The sequence below is a fragment of the Gossypium raimondii genome, chromosome 1 (assembly GCF_025698545.1).
Source record: "Gossypium raimondii isolate GPD5lz chromosome 1, ASM2569854v1, whole genome shotgun sequence".
Lineage (NCBI taxonomy): Eukaryota > Viridiplantae > Streptophyta > Magnoliopsida > Malvales > Malvaceae > Gossypium > Gossypium raimondii.
In genome coordinates, this window is record NC_068565.1 from 47107515 (window position 1) to 47120674 (window position 13160).

General features: G+C 34.3%; 2 protein-coding genes across 2 annotated transcripts; one reads left to right on the plus strand and one right to left on the minus strand.

The window, feature by feature from the left end:
• Window positions 1–1050: 1050 nt before the first annotated feature.
• Window positions 1051–2404, minus strand: LOC105784882 (uncharacterized). Its single transcript, XM_012610802.1, has 3 exons — window positions 2312–2404; window positions 1711–2191; window positions 1051–1658 (listed from the first exon to the last, which is right to left on the minus strand). The coding sequence occupies exons 1-3, from the start codon at window positions 2402–2404 to the stop codon at window positions 1051–1053; spliced, it is 1182 nt and encodes a 393-aa protein (XP_012466256.1).
• Window positions 2405–9773: 7369 nt separating this feature from the next.
• Window positions 9774–10277, plus strand: LOC105787087 (uncharacterized). Its single transcript, XM_012613533.1, has one exon. It carries the CDS (start codon window positions 9774–9776, stop codon window positions 10275–10277), a length of 504 nt encoding a protein of 167 aa, XP_012468987.1.
• Window positions 10278–13160: the final 2883 nt, after the last annotated feature.

The following is a 13160-nucleotide window of genomic DNA, read 5'->3' on the forward strand; positions in this document are numbered from 1 at the left end:
ATTCTCGCATCTTCTCAGACATCTCTTGTTTCATCTTGTCTAACCACTCCTGCACCTGTAGCTGAAGTCGGTCTTGCATCTCCTTCTAACACTGTTCGAGTTTTTCCAATCTCTGATCTATATCTTTTGTCTTTGCTCGAGTGCCGTATCGGTGTTGGGTTGGTTGGTTTCCAGGTTAACTGAGCAGTGATTTTGACTTATTAGGATTGAATAAAGGTCTATAATGCATATAATGTGATGCTAATGCATATGATGCGATGCATGAGATGAATGCAAAAAAAGCGTTAATTATAATTCAATTCCAATCAGAAAACTTTACTAGAGAAAAAATTTCTTTACATAAAATCACTATAAATAAGGCTTTGCCCTAACACTTAGAACTTTAATCTCCCTAAGTAATGATGCCAACTTCTGCCCCTGATCTGATTCTGATTCGTACTTCACACTTAGTATATCAGCTTGTATTGCAAAAGTCTGCAGGTGCTCAGCTACCCCTTGAATCTGAACCACAGCTTCTCCCATAATGTGATCCCTTCTTGCAACTTGATCCTGGAGATAGTGAAGCTGTTCACTTTGATGATCTTCATTTGCTTCCAGATGTTCAATCTTGGCTTCATAGTTCTGCAATGCCATCTCTAATCCTTCTACTATTCTCTTCATCTGCTCGATCTTGCTCAAGCTTGCTTGCAACTCCATCACAACATTGCGATTTCGATATTGATGAACAGTTTCCTCCAGTTCGACCACTCTAGCTTTTAATTCATCCTTTTAATTCTGGCTTTCTGACAAACTCCTCTCAAAGGACTTATTTTGCTTTTGAGCCTCCTAAAATCTCTTTTCCCACCTATCAGCCTTGACCTTTTCTTCTTGAACTTCTTGACGCCACTGCTCTGAGGTTTTTCCCAACCCAGCAGTTCTCGCTGACATATGTAATCTCTTATAATCCGTCTTCAAGCTATTCAAATCTTCATCGGCTTTGCGCTTTTCTTTTCTTAGGCCTTCGGTTTCCAGCTTTTGAACATCTATGGCCAACTTTAAATTCATCTTCTCCTATTCTATTTGCTCTATATTCCTTTCGAGCTCTGAGTTTCTTCTTTCGAAATCCTGCTTTATAATTTCTAGCTCAGAAGGGACCACATGTACATGCTTTTCTACTAATTGATTGTCTCCTTGACCTGGAGCAGGTATATTATCATTGACCCTCCTACCTAGCCACTTGATATATTCAGGAGTCGTCGATGGACCTACTGCCAATCTCTTTATTCGTCGAGTCTGCCTCCAAGCATTTGTCATTTCTCGAATCTTCTTCTTGTAACCATCACACTTATACGAGAATTCACTCTGAGCTAATCCTTGGGTTGTAGGTACGAACTGCCTCGATCTATACTGTCTCAATACCAGTAACGGTGCATAGCCAATAGCTCCCCAAATCCTAAGTAGAGGGACCCAATCGAAATCTCCACACCTATACAAGATCTCATCTGGCAGCATCCAAGGAGCTCTCCATTCGATATTCTCCTCTTGAAGATTCTGAAGAATTACAATCCATCTTTCTTCTAAAACACCATCTTGCCTCGGTATCACCACTATTTCTTTCGAAGGTGAATAAGTTTCAGAAAAAAACTCGATAGGAAAATTTATCAGCCTTCCAGAAGTGACTGTGAAACCATGCCAAGAGAAGCTGCGCACATCCAACGAATCTTCCTTCACCTACTCTTCGGCATTCGTTCAGTGATCTAAAAGTTTCTGCTAAAATTGCTGGAACCGGTGTAACTCCTTCACCAAGTCGATCGAAAAGATCGGTGGCTACTTCATCAAAATGTCTCAAGGCTTTGGGAAAGATAACTAAACCGTAAATACCCAAGGCAAAGACATCAACCCTCTTCCTCATATCTGGGTGTGCTAGAATTAAATCCTTCAGGCTCTTCCAAGAAATGCATTTACTATCTCCCTTTTGTTTGATTCGTGCTGCGACCCATTGCTCACTCATCCCCGTAATATTCATCAATTTCTTCAAAAAGGTTGGAACATTAGCAGCTCTCGAGTAGGCTTTATCTACTTGGATCTTCGAACAACGAAGCAAGGCCGTATATTCCTCCACCGTAGGCACTAAGTCAACTTTTCCAAAGGTAAAACAACTATAAGCAGGATTCCAAAATTGGGCTAAGGCACGAAACAAGTGGTTATCCACCTTTAAGTCGAGCAAGTAAGGTAGGTCTCCATAGCTAGAGTAGAAGAGCTATTTAATCGCATCATTCCACCGGTCTCAAATTTCCTTTAGTTCATGTAGGCTATTCTGAGTCACACTAACATGAATGAAGTCCCACAACTCTGACACATATCCCTCGGCCAAACTATCATCTTTCTCTTGTTGTGTTGTCTCAGACCAAGTTTGGACAGCCATATTATCTTCCACCTTATCAAGAAACCCTTTTTCTATGATAAGCTTTCTATTTAGCAACCGAATATGAACTAACGCCCTTTTAGGATGAAATGCTATGCAATCATGATGTCAAGCAATCAAAACAAAATAAACCCAAGTCAGTATCACATATAGAGATATAATCCAATACAAATATGAAATAGCAAGAAACACTTAATCTGGAATCCACTATGGTTTTGGGATAGTTCTACCTAGGTCAAGTTCCTAAAGCTCACTATATGAGGTTTAATTTCTAGAGTAAGGGTACCCGAACCAGCAGATTCCTCTATCCCACCCATTATAGGCTCATATGGATCGAGTTCAGTTCAGGGGGATACATTTCCCTATGGTTGTACGGAGATGAAAATCTCACAAAGAGATAGGTACGGATGTATCCCGGAAGCGGTCCACTACCCTGCACGGAGGTGAAAACCTCACGAAGGACTAGTTTCTCGCTCCCACTTAAAGGGTACAATGCCAAAATGCAAATGCAAAGTTTCCAACATACCAAGATGGAAAAAAAAATCAATGAATGCGAAAGGGACTCATGAAATTTTCTAAAAACTTTTGATTTTTGACACAAAGACAAATACAATCAGTTTATGGCTCGACTCTCAAAGTCCCCAGCGGAGTCGCCAAGCTGTCGAAACCATTTTTTGAAAAACAAAAAATTTGTTGTCGACTTTAAAAAACAAAACTGGAGTCGCCACCGATCCTTTATTAAGGTGTGATCGGGTCACCTTAAAAATTATTTTGGTCTACGAATTTTGAGAAAACGAGTTCGGGAGTCGGTTACGCACGAGGATGGGTTAGCACCCTCGTGACGCCCAAAATCGGTACCAAATTGATCATTTAATGTCTTAGTGTCGAAGGTTAAAAAGATTTTAAAATCAACTCAAACGATGAAATTTGAAAAAGGATAATCAATTGCTCAAGTCATGTAAAGAAATCGAGTCCCAATATATTAGGGTACAATTCTTCATAATCCCCGAACTTTGAATATCACTTTATTTTAGTGAAAATCTTCATTTTGAGAAGGTAACATGCCACACCCAATACGTTAGGACACAACAAGTTAAGTTCCCAAATATGATTTTTATACTCATGCATTTTGAATAAAGAATATCCTCATTATTTAAGATCATCAAAGAAAATCGAACCCAATACGTTAGGGCTCAATTTTCCTTGAAAATCCCGAACTCGAATATTGCTTTTATTAAAAAAATTGGATTAAGAGAAAATGACTTTGATGTATTGTCAAAACCAAATATTTGTTTAAAGAAATGACAAGACGTTAATATACACGATAAAACAAACACTTTAATACTTAATTATATACATATTTACAAAGTATATATACGTATACAAATACAACATATAAGCAAATTACAGATAAGTGTATGCATTTTCAAAATAAGAAAATGTATTAGCATATATAAATAATATAAAGTATATAAAAGTAAAAAAAGAAAATAAAAATGAAAACGTATGTATATGCGTATATATTTACAAGAAAAGAACAAAAATATATATAAATATAATATATAAATAAACTATATAAAAATATATGCGTGTGAAGATCTGTATGTATATAAAGGTATATATAAAATGAAGTATAAAATGTAAGTGTATATAAACTATAAAACAATATGTATGTATATAATATATACGAAATTCCAAAAGCTTAGAAAATATATATATATAAAAACATGCTTATATAAAGTACGCATATGTATAGGTATAGAAAATGTGGCAGTAATAATGATAGTATGTAATATAATATTAATAATAATGGTATAATAATAGTAAAAAACAAAAGAATGGACCGAATTGAATTAAAAACAAAGAATGGGGGCCGATTTAAAATAAAATTAAAAAAACCAACTTGAATGCACGCGTAACATTGGAGGACCAAAAAGGAAAATTATCCCCTCATTCCAAAATGCTGCGCAGTGAGGGACCAAATTGAAACAAAAATCAAATCTGTAGTCCAATTTAAAAAAAAAAAGTAAAACGGGTCTGATTGGAGTGCGCTGCAAAAGGGAGGGACCTATAGTGCAAATCTCCCATCTAAAGGAAAAGCGCGGATCCTGGGACCGGGTCGGGTCGACGCGCGGATCTCCCCCCAAAACGGCGCCGTTTTGTCTTTCTATTTAAAACAATTTTTTCTTTCTAAAATCATTTGAAACCGAAAGTAAAAAATAAATAAATAAAAAGAACCCTCAAGTGCTTTCTGCTAGGGTTTTAAACCCATTTTCTTTTGCACCGCCGCCGCAACATGTCTCCGCCGAATTGTCACCGAGGGCGGTGATCGGAGGTGCAACGCGACGGGCCCTCAACTGCTTTTGAGCAGATTCAAAGCGGAAGTAACCCCTTTTCTCCTTTCTTTGTTATTTAAAACGAAATAAAAGAAAAATAAAATAAAATAAAATAAAAAAGAAATATATGTAAATAAAATACGAGGGACACTGCCAAGAAAACCAAAAAAATCACCTTAGAAAAATTGATATTTTGTTCTCTTATCGATTTCCTCTCCCCTCTTTACAAAATAAAAGTGGCTCTATATAGCCCCAAAAATTGATTTCATTTTTTGTTTTGCACTATATTTTCTCTGCTGGACTCTTTGAGTCCTTGTTTGCAGGTGTACGTGAGGGAACGGCGCACGTGGAGGAGGCCGGCTCCGAGTCTTGCGGCGTTTGAAGAGGCTACTGGAGGCGGGGGCTGCTGCTGGAATTTAGTCAGTGGGCTGTTGGGTTTGGGCTTAGGGTTTGTTTTGTTTTAGGTTATTGGGTTGTTGTAATTGGGTTTTAAAAATGTAGATGGTTTATTTATTTTGGGTTTTAGATTGGGCCTGGGGCAAAATTGGTTACTACAAATTTAATTCTCACTTCTAACTTCAATTATTTAATTTTTAATTAAATAATAATTGAAAGAAATTAATTTAATTTCCAAACCATCTTTTTGTGCTTAGTGAGAAAATGAATTCACTACGGATAGTGATATTCATTCCACATTATAGGTTTTACATGTAACTCGTTTCAGGTTATCGTGAGTTAGTAGAGAGACCCGATAGGACATATTTAATTAGGCTCAAATAATTTGCATTTACGTTCTGACTCTTTTCCTATTAATAACGACATTATTTAATCATGGGTTCATTCCACTATAATATCATAATTGAACTCTCCTTTTTTATATATCATTACGAAAGCTACTAGTTAAGTGCTCTTTCAATGACTTTGTCATAAGTGTGTTACCCTCATAGGATATACTTAACTTTTTTTGGGATAAAATTCGTTCTCCTAATATGATACTATTTTATCTTATGATATCCATTAAATTTTTAGATATGAAAATTCAATTACTAACAAAATAATTAAATCATTTGCCTTATGAAAAGTTACTTGTGGTCACGTTCTTTTTTTTTTCAATCATGTAATTCCAATGAGAGGTTATCATTTACCCTTATAGGGTTATGATTCCATTATCTTGGTATGATGCTACATCATGCAAAAGCTATATATTCAATGTACCAGTATTCGGTTCCTTATCTACTTGAACTCAGGCTTTTAATACATCAAAGTATACAAGTCACACATACATAGTCCATCATCCACTCAAGGTTAAGGTTACCACACTATGAATGTCACAAGTGAATAGATCTATAAACGGATCTAAGATAAATTCAGCTTGGGTCTTGTCCAATGTATTGTCAGTTTAGACAATCACAACTACGTCTCTATCTTCCAAGAGTCATCCGGTTTGATATCTAAGATAAGGTATCTCCCCAATTGGACTTGGTAGACAACATAATAGTCTTTTAATCAATTTTCTCAATTTCGATTAGAATATGGATTGTTTAGATTATCTAGAAATATAAGTTGTCTTCTTGCATTATGTGGTCTGATCACATAATGCAACTCAATATTAGTTAAACATTAGATAATCAATGAGCTAATATTTGCTTACATTTTGCTTTGCATGCAAAAATCATTGAGGACAAATACAAGTAATATTAATGTGTAATGGAATTTTATTTAAACCAATCTATTCAAAAAATTACAAGTACAAAACGACAAATATACTATACTTAGGGCACTAAATCCTAATAACATGCCCTTGATAGCAACTCTAAAAATCCTTCAAATTTGTCTTGACAATTGTCATATGCCTTGAACAACCACTGTCGAAATACCAAATTATTATCGATAGCTTTCAAATAGGTGTAAGAAGATACAAGACAAGTCTAATTTTTCCTTCTCTAAACTCCTTTGTGTACCATTTTATTTGGTGCAGTTCCATGCAACAATGCATTTTAAAATTGCAATAATTTTGTAAATCATTGAGCATCTTGGCCTTGATAAGTGCTAAAAGTAACATATTTTAATCTCACTCTTAATGCGTTTTTGGGTGATTATTCGATGTTAATGATGAATTTTATGCTCCTAATCCTTTAAATTCAAGTTTTTATACTTAGGAGAGCATTTGGGAGCAAAAGAAGCGAAAAACAAAAAATCGTTGTAAGGTATAGGAGCCACACGGGCTGGCCCTTCTACACGACCGTGTGAGCCACACGGGCTGCCACACAGCCAAGTCGATTTCATAAATTGGCACTCTGAATTGTGGGAAAACATGATTTTTAGGTTTTTCAGACATTTTAAGACGTATATTTTAGCCTCTAGAGTTCTACACCATTTGCCTCAATAGAGGGAGGTGCTCATATAGTAATAACAGACCTCCACACCTTTTCATCAATTGATTTGAAGAAAGTTCTCATTTTAGCCTTCCATTACGCGTAATTTGAACTATCTAACTGTGGCGGACGTGGAGTTGACCCTTTTTCTTTCATTCCTTCTATATATGCGACTACCAGATATAGTGTCTCACCAGACACTTTAGGTGGATGGCTTTGACACAAATTGAAAAAAAGAGTCTGGTAATTAGGTGTACCGAGAGATGTGGTTACACCAACTAGTACACTAAGCGATACACCTATGAATAAAACAAGAAGGAATAAAAGCTTGAACACAAGAAGTTGTTAACACAATTCGAACATAATCTACATCTACAAGGCATCATCGCCCAAAAATGACTCCACTTTGTCATACAATTACAGTAGAAGATTAAACCCCAACTCCCTTTTCAAATATGTTGTAGCCTCTCTATTGTTTCATCCAATGAACTCACCAAAAGCACACTCCCCTTTCCTATTAAAAGTACACAAGTAAAGCTCTTAAAAGAGTAAAATAATGCACGTAAAGAATTCCTCACAAGAATGAAACAATTTGTTCATTTGTAGGTCCTTTAAAAAATACCCACGACAACCCTATCTATTCACGAAGCATTAAAAGCTTTTCGGTCTTCAAGAATAAAACTTTACATGTTCAAATTATCAACAAGGATGCAATTTATCTTTCAATAAGATTAACAAAATTGTTATGCATATTATCTTCTAATTAATCACTAAAAAATGCCTTGTATATTATCTTCAATTTATTCATAATATGCCTTGCATTACCTTCAACAAATATGTTTAGGAAATGTGGATTGAACCTTAATAATTACCTTCAAAGTGTATCACGCCAAACCATTCATTATCGGCTAGGATAAATATCAAAATATTCTCTTATAAAATTAACTGCTTGTTGCTAGGAATTATCACGAATTTCGTTTCAAATTTATCTGTTAAATATGAAGTATAATTGTGATATCAGATATGTAAATATTAGTTTTGCATAATGATTTATTTAGTTTTCAATTTTATAATAAAATTTATTTTATTTTTATTATTTTAGTCCTTCAAGTTATATTCTTTATCAAATCACTTCAAAATAAATGGAAAAGTCAACGGTTGTTAATTTTGCTAATGTGACATCCACGTGGCAATCCACTTGTAAAACACATTAGCAATTAATTAATTTTAAACGATTTAAAAATATTAAAAATATTTTTATGATTTTAATTTTATAAATAAATTTATAATTTTTGAATTTTAAAATTGAAAAAATATTTAATTACTTATTTGAGAACTATGTGGTAATCCATGTGTATGTTACATCAACAAAGTTAAAAGACGTTAACTTTTTCCTTCAATTCTAAGTTGATTTGACAAACAACGGAAATTTAAGAATTAAAAAACAAAAAATTAAATGAAAACTAAAATAACATTTTATATAAAATTAAAGGATCAAATAAATCATTATAGCAACATGGATTTAAATGGCTAAATGTTTAAAATGTTTGAACAATATGAATGCACTTTATTTGAGTTTAGAAAGCAGATGATAATGATGTTAATTTTTGAGGCACTCAACCTTAATGTCATGTCAAAGTGGGTTAAAAAAATCATTAGAAGAAAAAAAACCTTGCATGTACATTTTGACAATTTGTGGTTGTGGAAATGATCCCCCCAATTGTTTTTTTTCTCCGAATAATAAAGTTTCTTTAATTGTTTTCTTCCATTTAAGTATATGAAGATATTTTATGTAATTAAACATTGAATAAGTAAAAGGTAAGCCCTCATTTTTGTTTTGTCCTATTGAAATTTTAGTGTGTATATATATATGACTAAATTAATACAAATTATTGCTTATAGGAAAGGATTAGTGATGCAGCAATGATCCTTGACCGTACAGCTAGTAATCTGATTATAATAAACTTCATAAAAATATTGGAATTAACCTAATTAAGTTGGTATGCTCATGTCACATTCTTTACAAATCAATCAAATTACCTATTTAGCTTATTTTCCAATTATAAGAACCTTTTTATTCCAAAATTATATTTTCCTTTTGTTTGTTCAATGCTTCTTCGTCAGCTAAATTACAACTTTAGAGCACAAAATGTTAAGGTTGTATGTGGGGTTTGATTAAGTCAAAATATGTGGTTTGCATACCTTGAATTTAGGAGTTGGGTTGTTAGTGATTTGGTTAATATTTTTATTGATTTGTTCCACTATTTTCAAATATCTGTTAGTAGTGGCTCCTATTTTCTAGTTCATAGTTGTTTTCTTTTGCTTATATAAAATTTTGATATGTGAATAATAAATCACAGCAGTTTCACAAGAACTTTGAGTTCATTTTCCCTCTATCTTTATTTTTTAATTCCTCTACATTCCAACAGTGGTATCCGAGTTGGGTTAAAAGTTTTTTGTTTTGCTGTAGTAACAAAAAAAGTGATGGCCACCAACAACTTTGTACAACCATCTATTCCTCATTTTGATGGGCATTACGATCACTGGAGTATGTTGATAGAGAACTTCTTGAGGTCTAAGGAGTATTGGTGGGTTGTTTCTGAGGGAATTGAGGAACCAGCAACTCCCATAATAGTGACAGAGGCTTAGAAAAAAGAAATGGAAGGGCTATGCTTGAAGGATTTAAAGGTGAAAAATTATATTATCCTAGCTATTGATCGTTCAATCTTGGAAATCATCCTCTGTAAAGACACGTCTAAGCTTATTTGGGATTCTATGAAGAAAAAATTTCATGGTTCTAAAAGGGCAAAGAGGCAGCAGCTTCAAGCACTTCGTTCAGAGTTTGAAACACTACGAATGAAATCAAGTGAGTCAATAACTGATTATTTTTCACGTGCAATGTCTATTGTCAACAAGATGCGGATCCATGGTGACAAAACAAATGATGTTGCTCTCTTTGAAAAGATACTTCGCTTAATGTCCCCAAAATTTAATTTTGTTGTTTGTTCCATTGAGGAAGCTCATGTCATTGAGGAACTTTCAATTGATGAGTTGCAAAGTTGCTTATTGATTCATGAGCAAAAAAATTTCCAACAAGAGAAGGAAGAGCATGCATTGAAAGCTTCAACAGATAATCATTCTACAACACTAGCAGCAACATGAATCTCATTCCCAAAGGAGAGGAAGAGGATGTGGAGGCCATAACTCTACATTTTATAGAACAAATTCAACAAACAAGACTGATGTTGAGTGTTTTTGATGTGATAGATATAGTCATTATCAATCAGAATGTCGAGTTAATTTGAATAATGAAAATAGAAAAAGAACTAATTTTACACAAAATGAAGAAGAAGTTTATTTACAGATGGTTTGTCATGTCAAAGAAGAAACGTAGAAGAATCTATGGTACTTGGACATAGGTTGCAGCAACCATATGAGTGGTAACAAGTTTGTGTTTTCAGTGTTGGATGAATCCTTTCGTGACAATGTGAATTTTGGTGATATTTCAATAGTCTCTATGATGGGAAAATGAGAGCTAATAATTCAAGCCAAGAATAATGTTGTTCAAATCATATCAAATGTTTTCTTTGTTCCAGACTCGAAGACAAATTTTTTGAGTATTAGCCAGCTGCAAGAAAAAGGATATGAAATTTCGATTAAAGATGGAGTTTGCAAAATTCAAGATGGTAAATTAGGGTTGATTGCCCAAGTTGATATGATACCTCATAGGTTGTTTCCATTGTACCTCTACACTGTCACCAGCTCATGCTTTTCTGCAAGGTTGAAAGATGAAAGTTGGCTTTGGCATTTTCGATATGGGCATTTAAAATTTAGAGGCTTAAAATATTGCAGCAAAAGAATATGGTAATATGCCTCCCACAAATCTAGATTCCTTCTCAAGTATGTGAAGAATGTGTCATCGATAAACACTAATGGGAACCGCTTCAAAAAGGAAAATCATAGAGAGCGAGGAAAGCATTGGAGCTCGTGCATTCAAACTTGTGTAGACCCATCAATCTGACGTCAAATAGAGGTAAATGATATTTTATATCGTTCATTGATGGTTTCAGTAGAAAAACTTGGGTTCATTATTTACATGAAAAATCTGAAGCTCTCATAGCTTTTAAAAGTTTTAAAGCTCTAGTTGAAAAAAAAACAGGTACTCCAATAAAAGTGTTGCATAGTGATCGTGGTGGAGAATACAATTAGGATGAGTTTGTTGATTTTTGTGATGAGCAAGGAATAAAGAAGCAATTAACTACAACGTACACGACTAAAAAAATAGAATTTGTAAAAAGATGAATCGCACAATTTTGAACATGGTACGAAGTCTTTTGACGAGTGGAGTTCCAAAAGCTTTTTTGCATGGAGTTGTCAATTGGTTCGTTCATGTTTTGAATAGAAGTCCCACTTTAGCTGTTCAAAATATCACACCACAAGAAGCTTGGAGTGAATATAAACCAGCTTTAGATTATTTCAAAATTTTTGGGTGTGTTGCCTATGCCCATGTTCTAGATCAAAAGAGGAAAAAGCTTGATGACAAAAGAGGGTGTTAGTGAGAAATCAAAAGTGTACAAGTTGTAGAATCCTAGTACCAAAAAATTTTTTATGTGCTATGATGTGGTGTTTGATAAGGATCAATTTTGGAATTGGGATGTAGGCAAAGGTGAACAAAAAATACAAGTTGACTTTGATGGTGAAAATGAAGATGAAAGGCAGCAACCAATAGAGCGAGTGCAAAATGAGCAACAAGTAGCTGAATCGGCAAATGAATGTCCTCGACATAATAAGAGGAGACCTGCATGGGTGGAGAATTTTGTGGTAGAGGGAATTAATGAAGAGAAAGTCACTCATTTTGCTCTTTTTTCAAATTGTGATCCTTTAGCTTTTGAAAAAGCTGTTAAAGAGTCCAAGTGGAGAAAGGCAATGAGTGAAGAAATGGAAGCCATTGAACGCAACAACACTTGGAAGTTGACTTGATCTTCCAAAAGGGCACAAAACTATTGGTGTAAAGTGGGTTTACAAGACAAAATTAAAGGAAAATTGCGAGGTTGACAAATACAAGGCGCGCTTAGTAGCTAAGATCTATAAGCAGGAATTTGGTGTTGATTACAAAGAGGTGTTTGCTCTTGTTGATCGTCATGATACAATCAGATTAATGATTGCTTTTGCAACTCAAAATTCATGGCTTATATTTCAATTAGATGTGAAATAGACATTTCTACATGGTGATTTGAAAGAACAAGTATTTGTTGGTCAACCTCCTGGATATGTGAAGCATGCAAATGATAACAAAGTGTACATACTAAAAAAACATTGTACGAAAAGAAACAATCCCCAAGGGCTTGGTATAGCTGTATCGAAGCTTATTTTCTAAAAGAAGGCTTTTGAAAGTATCCATATGAGCATACACTTTTTACCAAGGTTGGTAAATGAGGTAAGATGATTATTATTTGCCTGTATATGGATGATCTTATTTTCACTGGGAGTGATGTTGTCATGTTTGACAAATTTAAAAAATCCATGATGGTTGAGTTTGATATGACTGATCTTGGCATGTTACATTGTTTTTTGGGCATTGAAGTGATACAATCTACTGCTAGAATTTTTATTTCTAAAAAAAATGTGCAAGAAATTTTGGACAGGTTTGGTATGAATAATTGAAATTCTGTTGGCACACCAACTGAAGTTGGTCTAAAACTTGATCAAAATTCTAAAGGCAAAGAGATTAACAACACCTTTTACAAGCAAATGGTGGGAAGCTTGATCTATCTGACTACAATAAGACCAGACATTATGCATGATGTAAGTCTCATTAGCAGGTTCATAGAGTGCCCAAAGGAGATTCATCTTTTAGTTGCAAAAAGAATACTTCGGTATTTGAAAGGTACCGCTAGTTACGGATTGTTCTACAAAAAGAGTGAAAATTCATATTTGTTTGGCTTCACAGATAGTGATTATGCTGGTGATCTTGATGATAGAAAGAGTATTTTGGGTTATGCTTTTATGCTGGGTTCAGGGGTTGTTTCATGGTTTTCAAAGAAG